This window comes from Vigna radiata, unplaced genomic scaffold (genome assembly GCF_000741045.1).
Source record: "Vigna radiata var. radiata cultivar VC1973A unplaced genomic scaffold, Vradiata_ver6 scaffold_385, whole genome shotgun sequence".
NCBI lineage: Eukaryota > Viridiplantae > Streptophyta > Magnoliopsida > Fabales > Fabaceae > Vigna > Vigna radiata.
In genome coordinates, this window is record NW_014542414.1 from 50,409 (window position 1) to 72,709 (window position 22,301).

At 31.7% G+C, this 22,301-nt stretch overlaps 2 protein-coding genes and 1 non-coding gene across 4 annotated transcripts; 1 reads left to right on the plus strand and 2 right to left on the minus strand.

Annotated features, from left to right (window-relative positions):
• Positions 1 to 15,427: 15,427 nt before the first annotated feature.
• LOC106780031 (beta-amylase) lies at positions 15,428 to 18,770 on the plus strand. The gene is made up of 7 exons (XM_014668267.2): positions 15,428 to 15,547; positions 15,657 to 16,055; positions 16,558 to 16,722; positions 16,832 to 17,095; positions 17,171 to 17,380; positions 17,494 to 17,733; positions 17,838 to 18,770. The coding sequence occupies exons 1-7, from the start codon at positions 15,488 to 15,490 to the stop codon at positions 17,988 to 17,990; spliced, it is 1,491 nt and encodes a 496-aa protein (XP_014523753.1). The 5' UTR covers positions 15,428 to 15,487; the 3' UTR covers positions 17,991 to 18,770.
• On the minus strand, positions 17,922 to 21,829 carry LOC106780022 (putative pentatricopeptide repeat-containing protein At3g11460, mitochondrial). 2 transcript variants are annotated; one of them, XM_022776831.1, is made up of 2 exons: positions 19,125 to 21,829; positions 17,922 to 18,022 (listed from the first exon to the last, which is right to left on the minus strand). In XM_022776831.1, exon 1 carries the CDS (start codon positions 21,665 to 21,667, stop codon positions 19,565 to 19,567), a length of 2,103 nt encoding a protein of 700 aa, XP_022632552.1. In that variant the 5' UTR covers positions 21,668 to 21,829; the 3' UTR covers positions 17,922 to 18,022; positions 19,125 to 19,564. The 2 variants fall into 2 exon arrangements, with proteins under 2 accessions (XP_022632552.1, XP_014523744.1); XM_014668258.2 differs by lacking the exon at positions 17,922 to 18,022 and adding an exon at positions 18,064 to 18,171.
• Positions 21,787 to 21,859, minus strand: TRNAA-AGC. Its single transcript has one exon. It is a non-coding gene; the product is annotated as a tRNA-Ala (tRNA).
• Between the last annotated feature and the right edge of the window lie 442 nt (positions 21,860 to 22,301).

Genomic DNA, 22,301 nt, shown 5'->3' on the forward strand with positions numbered 1-22,301 from the left:
TGTCTACAAAAAAAAAACAAATATAACAATTTTAAGACTAATTGCATTCATAAAATAAGCATGTAACTAATGCAGCTATGCAAACATGTAAGACAAACTAATCCAAACTAACACATTCAATTGTTGGAAAAAACTATTTAAATTCATATGCAATGCAACCATTTTAAGTGGAGGGCGTACACTAGATCCAGGGTTATCTATTGGTTAGTATTTGCAATCTTTTGGTCATGCTTTTTTTCCATATCCGCAATCTGAACATAATCTTTTTGTCAATACTTGCTCTTATTTGGATAAACAATAATTGCTTGGAATTTGCATTGTCAGTACTTCTTTAGTTTTTTTTTTTTTTTTTGTCTTGGTGCCATATTTTGGAAACTCCACTGATACTCAGAGATAAATTCCATAGCCCACTGTCCTCTTCCATCCACGCTGTTAGTTGTGCTTTCTGTTATTTTTCTCCTTCTAAGTATCATGTGGGCCACATCATACTCTTCCTATTTACTTGGAAACTCCATACTCTTCCTATACTTAATCTATTCTGTTCCCAACTCATTCTTCTTCCAACTCATTCTTTCTCTCATTCATGTTCGCCCTTAAGAGAGAAAATAGTTCATTTTGGTTGAATCCCGCTATTCTAACAACGCTATTTTGCCAAATTTTTTAAAACGCTACATGGCGACACAAGATTGTGCGTTTTTAAATAAATTTTAATGCATAATTGTGACGTGGAAAAGGGCTTTCAGTTTAGAGTTTTTAGCTTCCAAAAATACCCCTTGCTCTATTTCATCTTTCTCTTCAATTTACGTTCTCTCTCTTCAGTTTTCGTTCTCTCTCATTTCGTGTTCGCTCTCCCACCATTTTCATCCTCAAAGCTTTGTTGAAGGTGTTGTTTTTCGTTCTCCTTCCATTTTCGTGCGCAATGGCAATGTTCGATGACCATGGTCCTTCAAGAAAAGGTAAATAGGTTTCACCACTTTGTTGATTGCGTTTTCAATTTGTATGTGGTTTTCGCTTGTCATTTAATCAAAATAAAAATATTAATAAATACTTACAATAAAAATATGTTAACAATAGTCAACCCAACTCCGTATTTGTACACATCTGTGAAAAATGAAACCAACTTATACCTCAATCTCTTTTAACATACAACTAATACTGAAAGACAACCAGAACCGTACACCTTCAACATCATATCTGGCAAGCCACAACAAGACATGGATTACGGTCATGCAGCCTCCGAGTACTAATTTATGTAGCAAACTGTTTTACTTGCCACAATTTCTTTCTTTTCATTGGAAAAACATTCTCATTCTTGACCAAAAGCTCTTGCATAATTTTAGACAACAGCCTTAGGCTAACGCTCTAAGAATACATATTGATATATTTGATCTAGAAAATGCAGAATATTGAATTAAAACTATTAGAAACCAATCATTATGTCCCTTCACCCATTTTACTAAGAACTTTGTCCACAAAAACAACAAATATAACAATTTTAAGAAGAATTGCATTCATAAAATAAGCATGTAACTAATGCAGCTATGCAAACATGTCAGACATACTAATCCAAACTAACACAGTAAATTTTTGGAAACAACAAATTATATTCATATGCAGTGCAACCGTTGAGGGCGTACATTGGACCCAGGATTATCTTGTGGTTAGTATTTGAAATCTTTTGGTCGTGCTTTTTTTTCCATATGTGAAGTCTGAAGATAATCTTTTTTTCAATACTTGCTCTTATTTGGATAAACAATAATTGCTTGGAAACTCCACTGATACTTAGAGATAAATTCCATAGCCCGCTGTACTCCTTCCTCCATGCTGCCAACTGTGCTTTCTGTTATTTGCCTCCTCTTAAGTATCACGTGGGTCGTATCATACTCTTCCTATTTACTTGGAAACTCCATACTCTTCCTATACTCACTCTATTTTGTTCCCAACTCATTCTTTCTCTCATTCACATTCGCTCTCTAGAGAGAAAATTGTTCGTTTGGGTTGGATCTTGCTATTTTGACAAAGCTGTTTTGCCAACGTTTTGACAATGTCACGTGACGGCACGTGATTGGTGCGTTTTTAAATAAATTTTAATGCATAATTGTGACGTGGAAAGGGCTTTCAGTTCAGAGTTTTTAGCTTCCAAAGATACGCCTTGCTCTGTTTCATCTCCCTCTTTAGTTTCCGTTCTCTCTCGTTTCGTGTTTGCTCTCCCTCCATTCTCATCCTTGAAGCTTTGTTGAAGGTGTCGTTTTTCGTTCTCCCTCCATTTTCATACGCATTGGCAATGTTCGATAACCATGGTCCTTCAAGCAAGGTAAATGGGTTTCTCCATTTTGTTGATTACTTTTTCGATTTGTATTTGGGTTTTCGCTTGTCATTTAATCCAAATACAAATATCAATAAATACTCAAATATGTTAGCAATAGTCAACCCAACTCCGTATTTGTACACATCTGTGAAAAATAAAACCAACTTATACCTCAATCTCTTTTAGCATACACCAATACTGAAAGATAACCAAAAACATGCACCTTCAACATCATATCTGGCAAGCCACAACAAGACATGGATTTCGGTCATGCAACCTCACGGTACTAATTTATGTAGCAAACTTTTTTACTTGCCACAATTTCTTTCTTTTCATTGATAAAAATCCAACAATTTATAAGGAACTTGATGAAAGTGAAAATCCAATAATTCACATTATGTTTGGTTTTAAGACATTCATTGTCGAGATGGAGATCCACCAAACTTAATAGTATAGTTGATTCTTTAAATTTGAAGGGTATAATGACATTAGTATTTTCGTTGAGGTTTGAGTACAACACCCCCACAACACTTTCAACAATTCTTTTGTTCATGTTTCTTTTCCGATGCCAAATCTTCTTTTAATTCAGCAATGAATTGTTAGTTACCTCAGTTTGACTGTTAGTTTGGGAGTGTCTTTGAGTTGAATCAATAAATTTAGAATCGTGAAAATATCAAATGAATAAAGTAAAGCAAGTTTTTATGTATACCAAGTGAAAATATCCAAAGTTATTTTCTGCACATTTTGTCTTAACATAGAGGAATCTCTGCTAGTGAGGAGCTTGGTATACACGTATTAATTCATTTTCCAATTTGCTTTAGTTTTAGAATAATGATTTTTGACTCCTTTTTTTAATAATATTTTAATGTTTTAATACCTATTTTGGTCCTTAGTTTGTGAGGTGTGTTCAAAGTTGTCCTACCTTTTTCCAAATGTTCATAATTATCCCATATTTTGTAAAAAACAGTTCAAGTTGGTTCTTTTTACTTACATCGTTAAAACTCTAACAGAACTTAGCCAACCTATCTAATTTTTCATTACGTGGTAACTATGACCTAATTGATGTGGCAACGTTAAAAGGTTACTCATTATCGGAGTAACGCACATTGGAAGCTCTGCTCTCTACTCTCGACCTTCGGTTTTGTCTCTCTTATTCTTCTTATTCTTAATAGGTTGTTTTGATGGTCAGCTTCAGGTAGGGTTCTTTCAATGCTTGTCCTTAGGTAGATTCCATTGTCTGTGACATTGTTAGAGAAGCTTCTCTCTCTGATACCAACATGGCTATTTTCATGACTGCTTTATTGAGTTTTCTTTGCATAATAGCTCTACATAATATAATTGTATTATTGATATTTATGTATTAACTGTTGAAATGGATGAGATAGTTTTAGGGTTGTGATGGTTCAATTCTGATTGAGAATGGTCCACAATCAGAGAGACGTGCAATTGTCAAATTAAAAGAAGTGCAATGGCCAAATTACCAAACAAACTATTTTAACAGATGTTACTCTACTCTTTACAATACAACGAAAGCAATTGAAGAAATTTTGTACCAATTTGGGAAATTGAAGTTGAAGTCCTAAGAATTATTAGAAGACAATTTCTAATTATACAATAATTTAAAATTTTGGTTTGTGTAGCCCAAGACAGAAGAGAAATGTTAGAAGAGCAAACTGGAAGAGGGCAGAGGGCATTCTTCCAATGGAAGAATAAACTGGAAGAGAAATATGTAGCCCAAGGTTCATTATCTGATGCTAGAGGGCATTTTTCTAATGGAAGAGCAAATTGGAACTTATTTGAGTTTAATTAGTCATTGCATATTAGAAAGGTAAAGAAGAGAAATTGAATGAATTGTGTGAGTGACCGAACGGTGTGAGCGACCGAATGATGTGAGTGACCGAATGGTGTAAGCTAATGTCCAAACTGTGTAAGTGAATTACTGAACGGTGTGAGTGAATATTAAAACTGTATTTAATTATATTTGCACTAGAGGCCTAATGTATTTATACACAACGTATGACAATAAAGAAAGAGAGGAAAACATAATTAACAGAATTTTGTAAAGCTCTAACTACCAGAGGCTTGAGTTATATACTCCTAACATTGCCTATGGGTGCCAATATTTTGCACAAATATTGATTGTGATTCTGCAAGAAGATTTTAGGGCAAAAAATACAAGGAACTTTCATGTATTAGGCCAGATTTGGGAGTGTCACCGTCGGCGATGCCAAACACGGCGTCGATCTTCAGTTACACTGCAACGACGTAGTGGTGGGTGTTGGTGTTGCACCTTAGTTTCTGGGTGAAGAAGCAAACCCTAGTTATTTTGAAATATTAGGTGCCACGTCAATTGGATCACAGTTTCCACGTAATAAAAAATTGGACAAGTTGACTAAGTTTCGTCAGTTTTTTAACTCCGTAAGCAAAAAGGATTAACTTGAACCATTTTTTACAAAATATGAGATAACTTACATCTGAAAAAAGGTAAAACAACTTTGAACACACCTCAAAAATTGAGGAATCAAAATAGGTATTAAATTTTAAATATATAAAGATTTTTATAAAAGTGGAACTTTATTAGTCATTTTTAAATATTAATTGAAAATATAATTTAATCCTCCTTATGGTTAAACTTTGATTTCATTATTGTCTGTATCTCTCTAGTAAATCTTTTCAAGACCCAACACTAAAGTGATTTAATTAATTTTTATGTAAAAAAATTAGAAGTTCATATAAAATAGTTTTAATTGTTTTAATATAACTATTCGAAGTGTATTTAAATTGGTTATAATTAGTTTTTAGATAATTAAATCTAAAATGATTTTATTAATTTTATATATATATATATTCCCCAATTAGTTTATCTAAAATGATTTTGATTTTTCTAATTCTATTAGTAACTAAATCGAAAGATCATAACCATAGCTAGATTTTCTTATTTTATAGAGGACTTTAATTTTATAACTATTTTCATATATAAATTACTTAAATCAAAACAATAGTTAAGATATTTAATTTCAACTTTCCCAATCCATTAATGTTTAATTTATTTTCTCTTTTTTCATTGAATATTGTTAGAGGTACTCTTACTAAATATTTTTGAAGATAAATAAAAGAGATTGAATACGATGATTTATAAACAAATTCATATAAAAGACTATTCTCATCACCTTCCATTTAAAATATAAATCATAAAATTTTCACTATTTTTTCTTATACATTTTAACTTTTTTTTTTCTTATTTTCATTGATGTAAAACTTAAACTTTACTCGAAGACACGTGCCATCTTTACTTCTATAGCCACGTGTAGGTGCACAATTAAAATTTGTGATAATTGTAAGTGATAATGACTATGGTTGAATAATTGTGACACTAGTCTATTTGAAAAATACACATTAGCTAGAATAAAAAGGTTGAAAGACAAAACCCACTGTAAGAAATGAAGGTGGGTTTAGATTTTTTATCCCAATCACGTGTCATTTATATGTTTCATATTGTCTTCTACCAATGGAAAAGGACGAGTATATTAAAACTAATTTATTTATTTTTATTACAGTTTTTACACTATTAATCCTTACTTAATGACAAACAAATAAATATTTATTTGACTAATTAAAAATATATTTTTAGACAAATATTTTTAATCTTAGTATCGATTTTTTATGAATTAAAATATTATATGAGATAGAAAAATGTGACAGTGGGTACCCTTGGCATGCATTGAAATGAAAAGCGATAGAGAAAATGGAAGGCGACAAAGGGTGTTTTCAGTGATGAAGATGAATGAAGATAATAATAATGGTGATTTTGCGGTGAAATAGAAGACACGAATAAAGGCGTTGTGTTTTTTATAGAAAAGCTTACCTTAATCAACGCTTAATCACTTCATCAGTTAGCTAAATTTTTGTCTGTTAATTATTAACTTTGTTTTGAGATGTGACTTGAAAAAAGTAAAAAAGATAAATGAGATTTCGTGAGTTACTACAATACATGGAAATGGACGCGCATGGTCTATAAGTTCCATCAACTCTACACAATCTCTTCCTTTCAAATCTAATTTTGTTTGAGAGCAAAATTTGATTGTTAATATTGTCTTTATTAAATGTAGATATTGATATTTTATATTTCTCCAACATGTTGGTCTTTTAAGAGGCTAATTTAATTAAAAATAATACTTTATACGATTGATCATCTTTAGTATTATAAGGAAAGAGTCTATTCTCAATTAAAAACATTGGTTTCAATATGGTGAATTATTAAGTAGTATGTAAACAAACAGTTGTTTACTTCTTATTTATCTAAATAAATAATAATAATAATAATAATGAATGTTGTTCTAAAATTAAATTAATTTGTTGAAATTATTAATTTATAATTCGTCCTTGAAAATTCCAAGTTAAAAATTGCAATTTGGAAGTTACATTTGTTTTTAAAAAGAGAACAAATAAATATAACTTCTATTTAGTTGGTGGTCCTTTGAAATAAAATGAAAAATTTATATTGAAAAGAAAATAAATAAATTTTATTTTAACAAAAGGTAAAAATATCCTTATTTATGTAAGAGTATGGAAAAGTGTGTTTTATAATTTATAATATGTTTAAAATGATGAGATTAAATTATTTTAATATTAAAAGTTCAGAGTATAAATAAAGTTTTTATAAACAAGTTTTATTCTTTAAAAACACATTCTCTCTATAAATATTTTTTCTAGAGTTCTCTTTGTTCTTTCTTTGTGTTTTCACATTTCATTTATCTGTTTGAAGATCGAAAATCGTGCTTAAGTAAGCTCTCCATATTTGTCCAATTAGTTTATACGATACTGTAAGTTGATTTTCTCCCACTTTTCTTGGTATGTATATTCTTCCTTCCATGTGGATCATCTTGGTTCACATGTAGTGTTTGAGTCTTCTATATGAATATCAACAGATCAATGGTTTTGATGGTGTGTCCTGATCATTTTTGTGTTGTTCTTATATATAATTAGGACATCCTGTGAGCTTGAAGAGATTTGGGATTCCTTAAAACAATTTCATCTGTCTTTTAGGTAAAGGAAGCTAATTGCACAATTTTTATGTAATTGGTACCATGTAATGGCTAATTGTATGATTGTATGATGACTTACTTATATGATTGAGCTGTGTCATAAAATATGATAGATTGAACCAAGATTAGGGTTTTGATTTTGCTTACTTAAATGGTATGATGAAATTTGCAACGTTTCCTTATTGGTATTGCAGATGATATTGTTTGAATTAGTGAAGGTTTTGTAATTTGAATTTGGTATGCTTTGGCATATGTGTTTGTTGTTTGATTGAAGTTGCAAGGTTGGAATGACATAAATCTGCAGAACTATGTTATGCAAAATTATGCAAACTCATTAGGTGAAGTCAAAGTTAGAGAGTTATTGACTTGGTGGTCATTGGGCGAGAATATACTCGTTAGGTGAATTCAAAGTCAGAGAGTTACTGACTTGGTGGTCACTAAACGAGAATATACTCCTTGGTGGTTTGGTATGAAAAAGGATGAGACTCAATTTGTGGAAGCTTGTTTGACTTGACAGAAACAAAGGTAGAGCATCAGAGACCTGGTGAGATGTTACAGTAGTTGGAGATACCAGGGTGGAAATGAGGTAGCATTTCTATCGACTTTGTTACTCGTTTACACGACCAGTGAAAGGTCATCATACTATCTAGATTATAGTTGATCGGTTAACGAAGAATGCCCATTTCTCAGTAGTGAATTTGAGGATGCGTATGGCTAAGCTGGCACTATTGTACTAAAAAAGATAATGAGTTACATAGTGTACCATCTAACATTATGTCAAATAGAGATATGAGATTCACTTTTAGATTCTTGCAAACCCTACAAGAGACCATGGGTAAGAGGTATTAGGTTTATCGAGGAGGAGGTTCACTAGGGAGATACAACACCGATAAGACCCAAGGCCAACCACATAAGGGATTGACAACACTCTCTACCTAAAACCATAAGGCAACGAGTTAATGGATCTTCACCTTTATATGGTGCTCCACTTTCTCATTTCTACCCAATGTTGTACTTAGACTCACACTTGGATTCCTAACAATCCCCTCCTCAAAGGTGAGTCCCTTCCATATTGGTACACTCCCCCTCCAATGGAAGCATTCCCAACCATGAGTACCCCTTTTCGTACTGTCGTTCGTCTTAACGAGACATGCTTACCTAAAACCCTTGCCAAGAAGACTTTCGACACAAGGACCATATTGTACTCGTCTGAGCCTATCACCTAGACTAACCATTTACTCAACTGCTCTAAGAATACCCAAACCACCTTCAAAATCAAAGGATGTTCTATCTATACCTAGGAACTATACAAAAACAATCAGGTCATACTAACATGATCATTCACCAATAGAGAATTATATAGATCATCCTAAGGACACATGTACCCGCAAAATAGACTTACATGTAAAAGAAAAACATATTGAACTTAGAAAAGGGTCAAAAAATCAACTAACTTAGATGGAAAAATTAATCGGATATAACTGAAGAATTTGCTGTAATGATCACTTTAACAATCTTCAATCTTCAAACAAAGTACAAAATGAAAAAAACTTATAAAAGAGTGAGAGAGTTCTAAAAGAGTGATTTATAGAGAAATGATATGCTTTTAAAATAATAAAAAAAATTACGAAATTTTATATTATACTAAAACATTTTAATATTAAAATAATTGATTAACAATATTTTAACAATATCACAAATCTTAAAATACCATTTTGTAAGACTTTACACTTATATAATTTGAATTTAATTTTTATGTTTTAAGCTTTTAATTTTAATGTGTTTTTTTTCTCAATTAAAGATTATATCACTAATATATTAATATTTAATATGACAAAATATTTTATTAATAATAAAAAATTTACTTTTTCTTCATTCTATTTTTATAATTTCTATTTAAGCTTAGAAATATTTTCATAGTATCAAAATCTAGGTATTTCCATTTTAAATCCAGTTTTATTAATTTACTAAGAAATTAAAATGACTTTTAAATTTTACAAATGATGAAGTGTTAGTTATTTGAGTATTTACACATAAATAGACTAAAATTCTAATTATTTTTACTTATTATTTATAAATATAATGTTATATATTTTTAGGTTAAATATATTTTTAATTTAATGCGAAATTTATTTATATATGGAATTTTAAAACATTTTAATTCTTAAATTTTAAAAATAAATTAATACAATATTTTTATTTCAATTATATTAATTTTTCTTACATATAAAACATATTTGATATTAATATTTAAATTATTTACATTATTTTATATTGTTTCTAATTTAATGGAAACCAGTTTAACAAATTTAAACTAAAATGACTATATCCATTATTTTTAAAATTTGAAGTTTAAAATATAAAAAAATTCTTACAAACTATATTTTTACGTCAAAACGTATTAAAAGAGTATTATTTGTTTATTTTTTCTATCACATCACATATATGAAATTGGTATATTAAATAGATCAAATAAGTTTTACTTATTAATAAATTATATTTTTTCATTCCTGCCTTGGATCCACATAAAAAAAATGTCAATTCCATCGATTTTAATATGTTTTTTTTTTTTAATTTTATTTGTTAAGATAAAGTTTATTAAATTAAAACTTACCAAATTAAAATTTACCAAACTAGAATCTAACAAATTAAATGAAATTCATTTTAATTTGATTACTGACGTAACTTTTCAGTCTTAAAAGAATTCTAGTCTCAAGTGTGCAAAGCCTCTCATGCAAACTCTCCACATTCAACTAATCAAACTTACAAAATGCCTAAATAATAATAAGAAATTTAATAAACTAGGATTTAATATTGGACAAGTTATCAAAACTAATTCATATATACAATTGTAAAATTTTAGAAATGATATTTTAAAAGTGATGATACTATAAAAATAATGAAACTCGGTTATTTTAATATTAAATGATTTTGTTATAAATAATTTTGTTATAAAAGAGTTTCATTATTTTAAAATGTACCATCTCTTTACAAACCACTCTTCTAGAGTTATTTACATTCTCTTTAAGAGTTTTAATTCTTGAATCATCTCTCTGACGATCAGGAGGTGTCTAATTGATCACACTGACAAGGTCTATATTTCTAGTCAATCACTTTCTGTCATAGAGCAAGTAAGTTTCTACCTTTTTTTTCTTCTATTCTTAGTTCTTGATCATGTAAAGAAATTTGTTTTTACATGTGTCAAGAACTTCTCTTCCTTGATTTTTGGTTCAATCAAGGTTCTAAAGTTTGTTTCTAATTACCAATCAGTGATTTGTAGGCTTTTATAGGAATTTCTTGCGATAGCAGAAACGATTGAGATTTTTAGAGCTATAGAAGTTTTCTAAGGTAAGGGAAGCTAGAACTTTTGTTTTAGTTTGTGATTATATTATAAGAATTTGTATCTTTATATATAATAGTTAAATTTTGAGAAATTTCTATGTTTTTATATATAGTTGATGATTTGAACATGTTTTGTTGGTATGTTGGAATTGTATGTTTGTGATGTTTAAAAGTGTATTGATTATGTGTAATGAAGTTATTCTAATGCTTGGAACCGAATGCAAAGTGATTGGTTTAAAGAAGTGTTTTTTCGCTTAGGTTTTAAGGTTAAAATATGGATTTTGATGGGTGAATTTTAAAAGTAGGTGTTGGAGTGATGAAGGAATTGTTTGAACATTGTTATGAGGTTATTTTAGACTTGTTAGCATTTTTAAATTTAATAAAATCTGGTATGAAACAGGTAAGGGGATTATTGTTGAAGTTGGAGGTATATTTAGAGTAAAAAAGGAGGTTTTAACTAGTGAGAATTTGAGATAAGCAGTGGGGACTGTACTTGACAGTTGAGAGTGTATTAGGAGACTTATTAGGACTTGTCTAAGTTGTCAAATGAGAAAAGTTTAGTGTAGAATGATTGGTGTTGTTTTTAGGATGAGTGATTAAGTGATTTTGGTCAAAAATGAGATTTTGTATGGCGAGATTTTGAAACAACAAGTTTGGGAGTAAACTCAGATGTTGGAGTGAGTTGTTTAGTGTATTATGACTTGTCCATGATTTTAGTTTGTAGAGTTTTGAGTTATAAAGTGTAGATTTGAGGTTGGGTACTTTTTGAGTTGTCATATAGGTTTAATGCACTTAGTTCGGGTCTAATGATCAAAGAGGTACTTTGCTTTAGTGATAAACGTGTTTTCATATCAATCCTAGTGTGTAATAAACCATTTTGATCAATTGGATAAGTCTTAGGTGCATCAAAGTCCATAAACTCAAAGTGTTATCAACTGATATGGCACTAAGGGATAGTTTTCTAGCACTGAGCGTCACCATTCTAGGGGTGCCAAAGTTGAGCACCAACTTCCAAGTGTTGAGCGCCACTACACAATTTTTAGTTTTTTTTCCAGGTTTTAGAAATATCAAATTTGGGATTCTGAGTATAATTTTTGGACGTTCTTTAGGTCGTTTTGGGGGTTTTGATCCCTTCTGGAGTTGTTGGCGAGGGTTTCCAAGCTATTTTCCTTACCTAAATGTGGGTATCAAGATGCCTTAAAGAAAAATGTGTTATTATGTGACTTCTAATGAATTATAAGGGTGTTTCTGGTTATTTATTGTTTAATCAAAGGTTTCATGTGATAGTATGCAATGTTTGTGTGAAGTATAGGTAGGTGTGTGTGTGTGTGTGTGTGTGTGTATGATTATGAGAAGGATATGATAATAATGAATATGAAATTGATTATGTGAATGGTATTGATAGACGTAATTTCGTGATCCTTACGGAGGGGTTACATGGTGGTGTCTTGTATTGTTGTTGTTGTATAAATGTATGGAGTTAATATGTGGTTTATCCTGACGCTCTTAATAACCTCAATCTTAAGTAGAAATTGATTATTATGTTGTGGAGAGTAACAGGATTTTGGTTTGTGGTCGCCAGTCAGGGACATAGGTGTTGACAGACTAATCTTGTGGACGACATAGGTTGATGTTTGTATTTGGATTTGAATGGGTATTGTTGGAGGCCACCACAAGTGCATGAACCACCATAGTTTGACATTCATACTATATTCGGATGAGTCAAGTCTAAAGTTGTGATATGACTTAGGATGTATGATTTATTATGTATGTAATATAATGTATGATTGAATTTTATGATAGTTATGATGAACTGTTTTATCACTAACTTATCTTTGCTTTTGTGTTGTTTGTCTGTGTATGTTTTTTCTTCTGCGATGATCGCCTTGAATGATGTAAGCTTAGGAATGACATTGTTTCAGTGGTCTCAATGTAAGGTTGGGAGTGAAACAATAATATAGATAGTTTCTTTTTTGTTTTTCAGATGAAGAATTTTCTTTATCGTAGTTCTTATTCTATAATCATATATGTAATATTTATTTTACTAGTTTTATACTATTAAAATGAGATTCTACAACTATTACTATAATTTTATCTTAAAAAATCTAATTAAAATAAAAACATTATAATCTAATTTAAATTATATTATTTTTATCTCATTCTTTTATTTAACATGTGATGTGAGTGAAATGAATTTATATAGGTTCAACCAATTAGCTCGGGACTTACTTTATCTAATAAAATACTAATTGTATTTAAAAGTAAAGATGGTAAAAAACCATTTTATTAAAATATAACATATATTTATACATCAAACTATTAATACTTAAAACTAAAATTAACTTTTTTAATATATCTTAAAGTTTAAACTTGCTTGTTTTACTCTTTTTTTTTTCTAAAGCAAACCAAAATAATCCTTGGATTCAACATAAATATGGATTAAGTGGAAGAAAATAATTTATACACTATTTAAGATAAAGAATTTGATGAGTGAATACAAATTTATTAAATAGTTTCTAATGTAAAACTAATTTATGATTGTGACTACTTTTCTGTTCTGCACTCTGACAATTTCATGTGATCGTGACTTGTGCTTCTGGACGGGGCGACACGTTGATGTATGTTTCATGTGACATAATATGGGCATCATCCATGGCTCATAAAAAGGTCATGCTCATCATCCATGTAAAATTAGCAAATCACATATTTACTAAAAAAGTCTTTTCAATAAGATCATTTCCATAAAAAATTTATCGTAAAGATAGGAATATAAAATAATTTTGTATTTTTTTTTCACAAGAATAAGTTACTTTTTTAATGCATAAATTTACAATTTACGAATATTTTGTTAACAGTTTTTTATGTGAAGACATTTATGTTATATAGAAACAAAATTAACCATTTTAAAGTTAGTTTTTAATAAGCTCATTTAAGTAGTTGTCTTAAACATACCTTTAATTGTGTGTTTAAGTTAAAGAGTGAAAACTGAGTGTGAGAAAAAGAAAGAAAAGAAAAAAATTATGATAAAAAAAAGTTGTTTAAATTAAGGGGAAAAAAGGAGGAAAAAAATATAAATAGATTTTTTTTTTTGTTGATTTTCATTGATGTGAAAATATAATAAACTCTTAAAATATTTTAAATTAAAATTTAATAAAAGTAAATTAAATTAAAAGATAATTATTAATACCGTGTTAGTATTAATGGAGAAAATTATTCTTCAGAAATATAAATATAAATTAAAATATATTTTAAAGTAATGTAAAAATATCATTATAAAATCCAATATTTCAGTTCAAAAATACTAAAATTTTAAATTATTTATTTTCTTAATTATTCATTTTATTTATAATATATATATATATATATATATATATTTATATTACTATTTGTTTTTAAATTTTTATCTCACGATAATTATTAATTCTTCTGTTTGAACATTAAAAAGTTGCATTATGAAATATTTTACAAGTTAAAATTTCACTCTCATTAATTTAATTTTTAAAATTTGAAATATTTATTTTAAATATCTTAAAACATCTCTTCAAACTAAATTCATTCTTTTTTTCAACCTACTATACTATTTTGATCAACTTAATAAATTATGAGTTTTATCACTTCGACTATATTATCACCGTTAATGAACAAAAAATATGAAATAATGCAAAAGTTTAAAAGATTAAATTATCTTTTGTCATATTAGAATAATTATTTATATCCTTTATATTTTAATAGTTATATAAAAAATTGGGTGTACCACAAAAAAAATTAAGTTAGAAAAAAAATGGTGAAGAGATTCCATTTTAATCAAGAAATCCATAAAAGTTGTGCATGAGAGACATTTCTCATAAATTTGAGTTTAAACAATTCACATTAAAAATGAATGCAATAAATCGACTATAAGTATCACATAATTAATTATGAGTTATAATTTTTTATATTTTTAAAATATAATAATAATAAGATATAAATAATAACAAAATTATAATAATAAAATTACATTTATATATATAAAGAAATAATTCCCAAATCCATTTAACCATCTACCACATAAAAGAGTGAGAAATTATAATTAAGAACTTACAATAACTTAGACGTTTAACTAGAAAGAATAAATGAATAACTACTAAAAGAAATTTAAAAAAGATAAATTGAAGTGTTTACTACATTATCATCCATATGCTGAAAAATTCATTAAAAACATATGTTTCAACTCAAGATTTCTCTCATAATCAAACTCTCAACTCAGTTGTTATAACAAATCATAAAATATCCTATTTAAAAATATAATTGTCTAACTAACTTTCATAAAATACACGAAAACAGTTAGAGAAAATAACCTAACAGTACTTCACATCTGAGCTTAAACTCTGATAATAGGCAAAGGAAGTGAAAACACATATTGATAGAAAAAAAAAAAGACAAATTATCTGATAAAGAGAAACAATTTTGTACCATAAGATATTTGTAAATACATATTTAGATATATATTTATATTTATTTGACATATATTATAAAAAGGTAAAATAATTATAAAAAGATAATTTTTTTTTATATTTTTACTAAGAAATAAAAAATAAATAATAAATAATATCAAATAAATATAAAAAGTTTGTAAGACAAAGTATAATTTCCAATATATTACTTTATTCTTTTCGCTTTGTTTTGGCTACTCATTATTCTTTCCTTTTCTTCTATAAAAGCCCCCTTGCATCGTGACTTGGACAACCAGCAACTTCTACGTAGCATCTCTTCTCAACTCGGGCTTTTTCAAAAGAAAAACGCAACCACCAACATGGTTACTTCAGACAGAAACATGTTACAGAACTACGTTCCAGTTTATGTCATGCTCCCAGTAAGTCATGCACATGAACTAGTGTGTTTCTAAGCTACCCGTTTATTATTTGTACGAGTATAGATGCTAATCATATCTTGTTTTGTTGTTTATCTTCAAACTGCTGCAGCTAGGAGTTGTCACTGTTGACAATGTTTTTGCAGACCCTAATGGCCTCAAAGAACGGCTTTTGAAGCTGAGAGCAACAGGTATTGATGGGGTTATGGTTGATGTGTGGTGGGGGATCATAGAACTGAGGGGGCCTAAGCAGTATGATTGGAGAGCCTATAGGAGCTTGTTTCAGCTGGTTCAGGAATGTGGCTTGAAACTTCAAGCTATTATGTCATTCCATCAGTGTGGAGGGAATGTAGGAGATGTAGTTAACATCCCAATTCCCAAGTGGGTGCTCGACATTGGAGAATCTGATCCTGATATCTTCTACACCAACCGTTCAGGCACAAGGAACAAGGAGTATCTAACTATTGGTGTGGACGATAAGCCTATATTCCATGGAAGAACAGCCATTGAGGTGAACTAAGAGAACTAAAATTATCTTTCTTATAACTACCATTCTTGTTGTCAACCCCGTAAGAAAAATTGCAATTAAGGTATGTATGAACGTATCATGTGTATATTTGCCTTCCATAAATGCGTGTCATCGAAAAGAATTGACCTGGTCTGCTTGATAATCTAATCTTTCCCATTAAAATTAAGGAGTAGAGTGTTATTAATACTGACATGCTAAAAAACAAGAAAACTGATTCACTCTATTAGGTTGAACTTGTCTGTTGTAGGTTTAACTTGTATAAATCCTACTCCCAAAATATGCTGACTAAACTGAATCAGCCTTGCCACTCAGAAAAAACAAAAGAAGCATATTCATTCTATGTGGGAGTTCAAGTCCTCATTGAGCAATAATTTATTGTGTAATAATAGGCTAAATATGTTTCAGACAGACTTCTACATCTCCAGATATAGGAACAATGATCTTGATTATTACACAGCATGTTTAAACTTGTTATTGTATGCAGATATACAGTGACTACATGAAGAGTTTCAGAGAAAACATGTCAGATTTTTTAGAATCTGGGCTTATTATAGATATTGAAGTAGGGCTCGGCCCAGCAGGAGAGCTCAGATATCCCTCTTATCCACAAAGTCAAGGATGGCAGTTTCCTGGTATTGGAGAATTTCAGGTGAGTCTGGTCTTAGTTTTCAAAACAGAGCTGTTTCTCATCAAAACTGGGATTTGTTGATTATTGGAACAACTGAAGCATCATAAGAACGTAATTCTGCAATATGCAGTGCTATGACAAATATTTGAAGGCAGATTTCAAAGCAGCTGCAGCAAGGGCTGGCCATCCTGAATGGGAATTGCCTGATGACGCAGGCCAGTACAATGATGTTCCAGAATCTACTGGATTCTTCAAATCAAATGGCACGTATGTCACTGAGAAAGGGAAGTTCTTCTTGACTTGGTATTCAAACAAATTGCTGAGTCATGGTGATCAAGTCCTAGAGAAAGCCAACAAAGCATTCCTGGGCTGTAAAGTCAAATTAGCGATCAAAGTAAACTTCATAGAACCTCAATTAACAGTCTCCTTAATTTTCTATCAGATGATTAACCTCTGACCATGATGACAGGTATCTGGAATCCACTGGTGGTACAAAGTTGAAAATCACGCAGCTGAGCTTACTGCTGGATATTACAACCTTAATGATAGAGACGGATATCGTCCCATTGCAAGAATGCTGTCTCGCCATCATGCCATTTTGAACTTTACGTGTCTTGAGATGAGGGACTCAGAACAAAGCTCAGAGGCCAAAAGTGCACCACAGGAGCTCGTAATGCAGGTAATGCGTTAAATTTTTCGCTAGTTAAAAGCTTGGTCTGTTTCTTAAAGATAATGTCAAGTGTAGATGTTGTATTATAGTGGTTAAATTGCCAAACATGAACACGTGCACAGGTACTGAGTGGAGGTTGGAGAGAAGACATCCTAGTGGCTGGAGAAAATGCACTTCCAAGGTATGATTCCACAGCATACAACCAAATCATACTGAACGCAAGGCCACAAGGCGTCAACAAAAATGGCCCTCCAAAACTGATGATGTTTGGAGTGACATATCTTCGCCTATCAGATGATCTACTGCAACAATCAAATTATGATACGTTCAAAAAATTTGTGCTAAAGATGCATGCAGATCAGGTGAGCAGTCTTTATTCATGTACTTATAAGATGATATTTTGTGAACTTTCTTCAAATGCATAACTACCTTGAAGATTGCTAATCCTGTTCCCCTAAAATTACAGGGTTACAGTGCAGACCCTCAAAACTACAATCATGTGATAACTCCATTGAAGCCATCGGCACCAAAGATTCCCATCGAGGTTCTTCTTGAAGCGACTAAACCAATACCGCCATTCCCCTGGCTTCCAGAGACAGATATGAAAATTGATGGCTGATTTCCCAATGGTGCTAAGAGTAGTTAAATAATCTGCTGGAAATAATAGATACCGTTCAGGATATAAATAAAGCACCCAGCCACCAAAATCAGCAGTACTAATAATAATAATGCCATGAAGTAGCAATGTCTAGCTAGACATATAGGTCGTGCTCGCGTCTGTACTTTTCATGTGTGTATTCCTATATATAAAGTTAATAAACTACTTTATCAAACTTGCATCAATGCTGCTTATTGCAATCCAAAAGTATCAGTCTCTAACATGTTGAAATATGCTCATGCAACACATTTTCAGATAAACTTACACCTGCGTATGATCTTAGACCCTTATTATTATTATCCAAATGTGATTAAGTGTTTATAGCAAACGTAATATTTTAAAAAATATATGGGCCAATCCAAATAACTGTAAATTATATCACAAGAACCTTATCCAGTGGAATAAAATCCTATTACAAATTAGCTTTCCATGGCAAATAGATTTAGAAATAGCATCTAGCATATGATAAGAATTAATATTTTAGAGCTTAGAACACATGAATAATTAACTTTAGACCGATCTCTAACTACAGGCAAACATATTCGCAATGATGCTTTGGCATACCACATACCTATTTGATAAAACATATATATTGAAGTTTTATTGAATTTCATGTATCGACTATATTTCATTGCTAATTATTTAAAATTTACAAGACATTATTTTCTTAAAGCGCTTGTCTTCCTCAAGTTTTTGCTCTAGAAGTGAAAGCGCAACTAGTTAAAATAAAAGCTTCACGGATATTTTGAAAAAAACTATAAGGTTAAAATTTCCGGGTTGGTCAAGAAGGTGGGTGGGGTGGATGGAGATGATTTTGCCTTCAATTGCAATTCATTATAGAACTTTGAATTCACTTAGGTTATATGTACTAGAATTTTTAAGCTGTATTTCTTTTTAATGTTTCACTGCTATCATATTTTTAATGCCACTGCAATCTTTGTCATTCTTTCCATTTCTGTCGTCTGTTACTCCTAACACACCTCTTGTATTCTAAAATCATCCATTCTTTGGTCTTTCCATCTCAGTTGTCACCAAAATCGAGTACTATACTTGAAAAGCATTTTGCTTGTGAATAACAACTATTAGAGAACTTACTTGGCTGTGGCTGTTGTTAGGACTTCTAGAGAAGCACACAGAAAATGATTTAGTAATGAATATATCATATCCATCTACTTTAACACAAGACAAAACAGTTGGGATGTTAAGGTATGACGTCTGGTTGAATGTGAGTTTGACATGCTCGGTACAACAGCAAGGAGGGTGTTGATTTCTCGTGTACACAAGTACTGATTGAGCTTCTTTTATAGTTAGAAAGAATCTCCAGGTATTGGGGCTTTGAGGCAAAACAAGACACTTCAGATCACGGGTACGGTGCTGTTTCATCTGCAATGCTAATGGCGAACTGATGATGCCACATTTTGTATAGCAATTTCCTTTCGTAAGTAGCTTCCTTTTCTAGCTATCAAATTTCCATGGACCAAAATTTTGTATTTTTATTTGAATTTTATCTACTATTTCATCAAACTTCCATCAGCTCACCAATATCCACCACATGAGCATAAGCCATCTCTAAAATGGTGGAACCTATTTATATCTCGCATAATAATCACCCGATTTGTGAGCTTAGAGATCATTTTCATTACTGTGTGGCAATCTCCACACACACGAAGATTCTTGGTTATCCTGATTGTGGTTCCCGGAGCAGTGCTAATAAGGGCAAAAGCAAGAGCCAACCTCTCGCTATGATTCCAAAGCATTTTCTCCTTTATTTCCTCCTCAACATCGAAAAGAACTGAAGTAGTGTCAGGTTTGTATCCAGCTTTCTTCAGCTGCGCATTCAAGTCTTTCAATTTCGCATAGATATCATCCGACTGCTGGTGGGAAGTATCCCCAACAAAAAATTGATGAAACATCTTATTTATCTCAACAAAACTGTAACTAGGTGCTTTCTTCAATCTGCCTTTTTTCACTAATGCCCTCACATTTTCTACATCTTTCCACCGTCTCTCAGCAGCATAGATGTTGGAAAGGCAAACATAGCCACTCGCTCCATTTGGATTCAATTCAAAAAGCTTCTGTGCCGAGATCTCTGCTAATTTGACATTCCGATGCAATCTGCATGCTGAAAGAAGAGCAGTCCAGACATCCTCATTGGGTTCTAATTTCATACTCTCTATAACTTCATATGCTTCATCTAAGTACCCTGCTCTGCCAAGTAGATCCACTAAACATGAATAATGAGTGGGTCCAGGGTCTACATTATAGTCTCTAGTAATTTTATAGAAAATTTCTTTACCCTCATCCACTAATCCAGAATGACTACAAGCAGATAAAACTGCAGTGAAAATGCCCTCATCTGGAATTACATTTGTACCTAACATTTCGTAGAAAATGGAGACGGCCTCTCTTCCTCTCCCATGAATTCCAAAGCCAGTAACCATAACGGTCGAAACAGCCAAATTTTTCTCAGGCATCTCATCAAACACACAACTCGCACAAATTAAACTCCCACAGTTAGCATACATGCCAATAAGCGCAGTTCCAACAGCTACATTCACTCCATAGCCCCTCTTAACAACATATGAATGAACAGACGTGCCCAACCGCAAAGCCGAGATTTGATTACAAGCTCCGAGCACTGAAATTACGGTCACCTCATCTGGCACTTCACTTCCCTCAACCATCCGACCAAAAAGCTCAAGAACTTCAAAAGCATCCCCACGTTTCTCATACCCGGATATCAAAGAATTCCACGACACAACATCCTTCACTATCAACCCTTCAAACAACTTCCTTGCACAAGACATAGACTCACAATTGCAGTACATGTCTATAATTGAATTCTCTAAAAACCCATTATTCACTCTCCCATTCCCACCATTTCTGATAACATAACCATGAATCTCTTTCCCCACCTTCAAATCCATAACATCCCCGCAAGCGGAGAGAAGAGCAAGCAAGGTGGTCCCATCTCCCACAAAACCAACCCTCCTCATCTCCCCAAAAATCTCAAAAGCTCCCCGAGTCTCGCCATTCTTCACACACCCCGACACCATGGTGTTCCAAGAAGTCAAGTCCCTCACAGGCATTTTATCAAACACCACCTGCGCAGCTGCCACGTCACCAAACTTTAAGTACATCGAAAGTATCGAGTTCCCCACGTAAACATCCTCCTCCAACCCACCAACCACCACCGAAGCGTGAACCTTTCTACCAATTCCGCGAAGCAGAAGGTCCCCACAGGCCTTCAGGACAAAAGGGTAGGTGAAATTGTCAGGCTTCTGTCCTAAACGCAACATTTCACGGTAGAGAACAAGGGACTTAGCGGGAGAGTGGTTGCAGGCGTAGCCCCTGATCATAGAGTTCCAGAGAAACGAATTCTTTAGCACAATTTGGTCGAAGATGAGTTGGGCATGGGACATGTGGCCGCAGGCGGCGTAACATGCGGCGAGCTTGGTGGCGAGATAGGTGTTGTGGCGGAGGTTGCCGTCGGTGGTGACGTGTGCGTGGAGTTGCTGGGCTTGGGTTAAGGATTTGGAATTAGAGAGTGATTGCAGCAAGCTTCCACATTGTAGAGAATTAAGGGTGGTGGTGGAACAAGGTTTGGAAAGAAGAGCTGTAGTCTTGAGTAGTGACATTGAGATTCAGGATGTTCTTCCATGAATCAACACAAGAGTACCAGTGGCAAGTACTGGAATATTAGTGAAGGATTGTTGAATAAAATAAAAAAAAAAAATGGAAAACAATCATTCATATTTGGAGATGCGGGGTATCGATCCCCGTACCTCTCGCATGCTAAGCGAGCGCTCTACCATCTGAGCTACATCCCCATTTGATACCTATCAAATGTACTTGTAATATTAATACTATTATTTGTACTTTTATTTTGCTTTGATGACTTAATAGCACTGTTTCATGTCTAATAAAGAAAGTATTATTAGTGAGATATAAAATATAATGCAAAAGGACTTTTATGTATTCAGAGGCGGGTCAGCAATTTTGTTGTAGTCAGTGTTGGTTTATGTGCTGATTTGGTTATAAAAATATAGATGCAGTTGTATTATACTGAGAATCACAAGTCAAAAGTTTTTTTTTTTCAATTATGAAAAAAAAAAAGACAGAATAATAATTAACAGGTTAAATATCTTTCTAATCCTGAAATATTAAACCATTTCGATTTTAGTCAAAAAATAAGATAAATTTTAATCATCTATTTTAAGAAAATTTTGATTTCAATCCTGAAACCTAATACCTTTAAAAAACCTGATAAAC

What these genes read in the sequence shown, in the direction of transcription:
- LOC106780031 (XM_014668267.2), top strand. Translation starts at nt 15,488, where the DNA reads ATGGTTACTTCAGACAGAAACATGTTACAGAACTACGTTCCAGTTTAT. An exon ending in CAGTTTATGTCATGCTCCCA is followed by an intron (nt 15,548 to 15,656) that starts GTAAGTCATGCA and finishes AAACTGCTGCAG; the next exon opens with CTAGGAGTTGTCACTGTTGA. An exon ending in ATGGAAGAACAGCCATTGAG is followed by an intron (nt 16,056 to 16,557) that starts GTGAACTAAGAG and finishes TATTGTATGCAG; the next exon opens with ATATACAGTGACTACATGAA.
- LOC106780022 (XM_022776831.1), bottom strand. Translation starts at nt 21,667, where the DNA reads ATGTCACTACTCAAGACTACAGCTCTTCTTTCCAAACCTTGTTCCACC.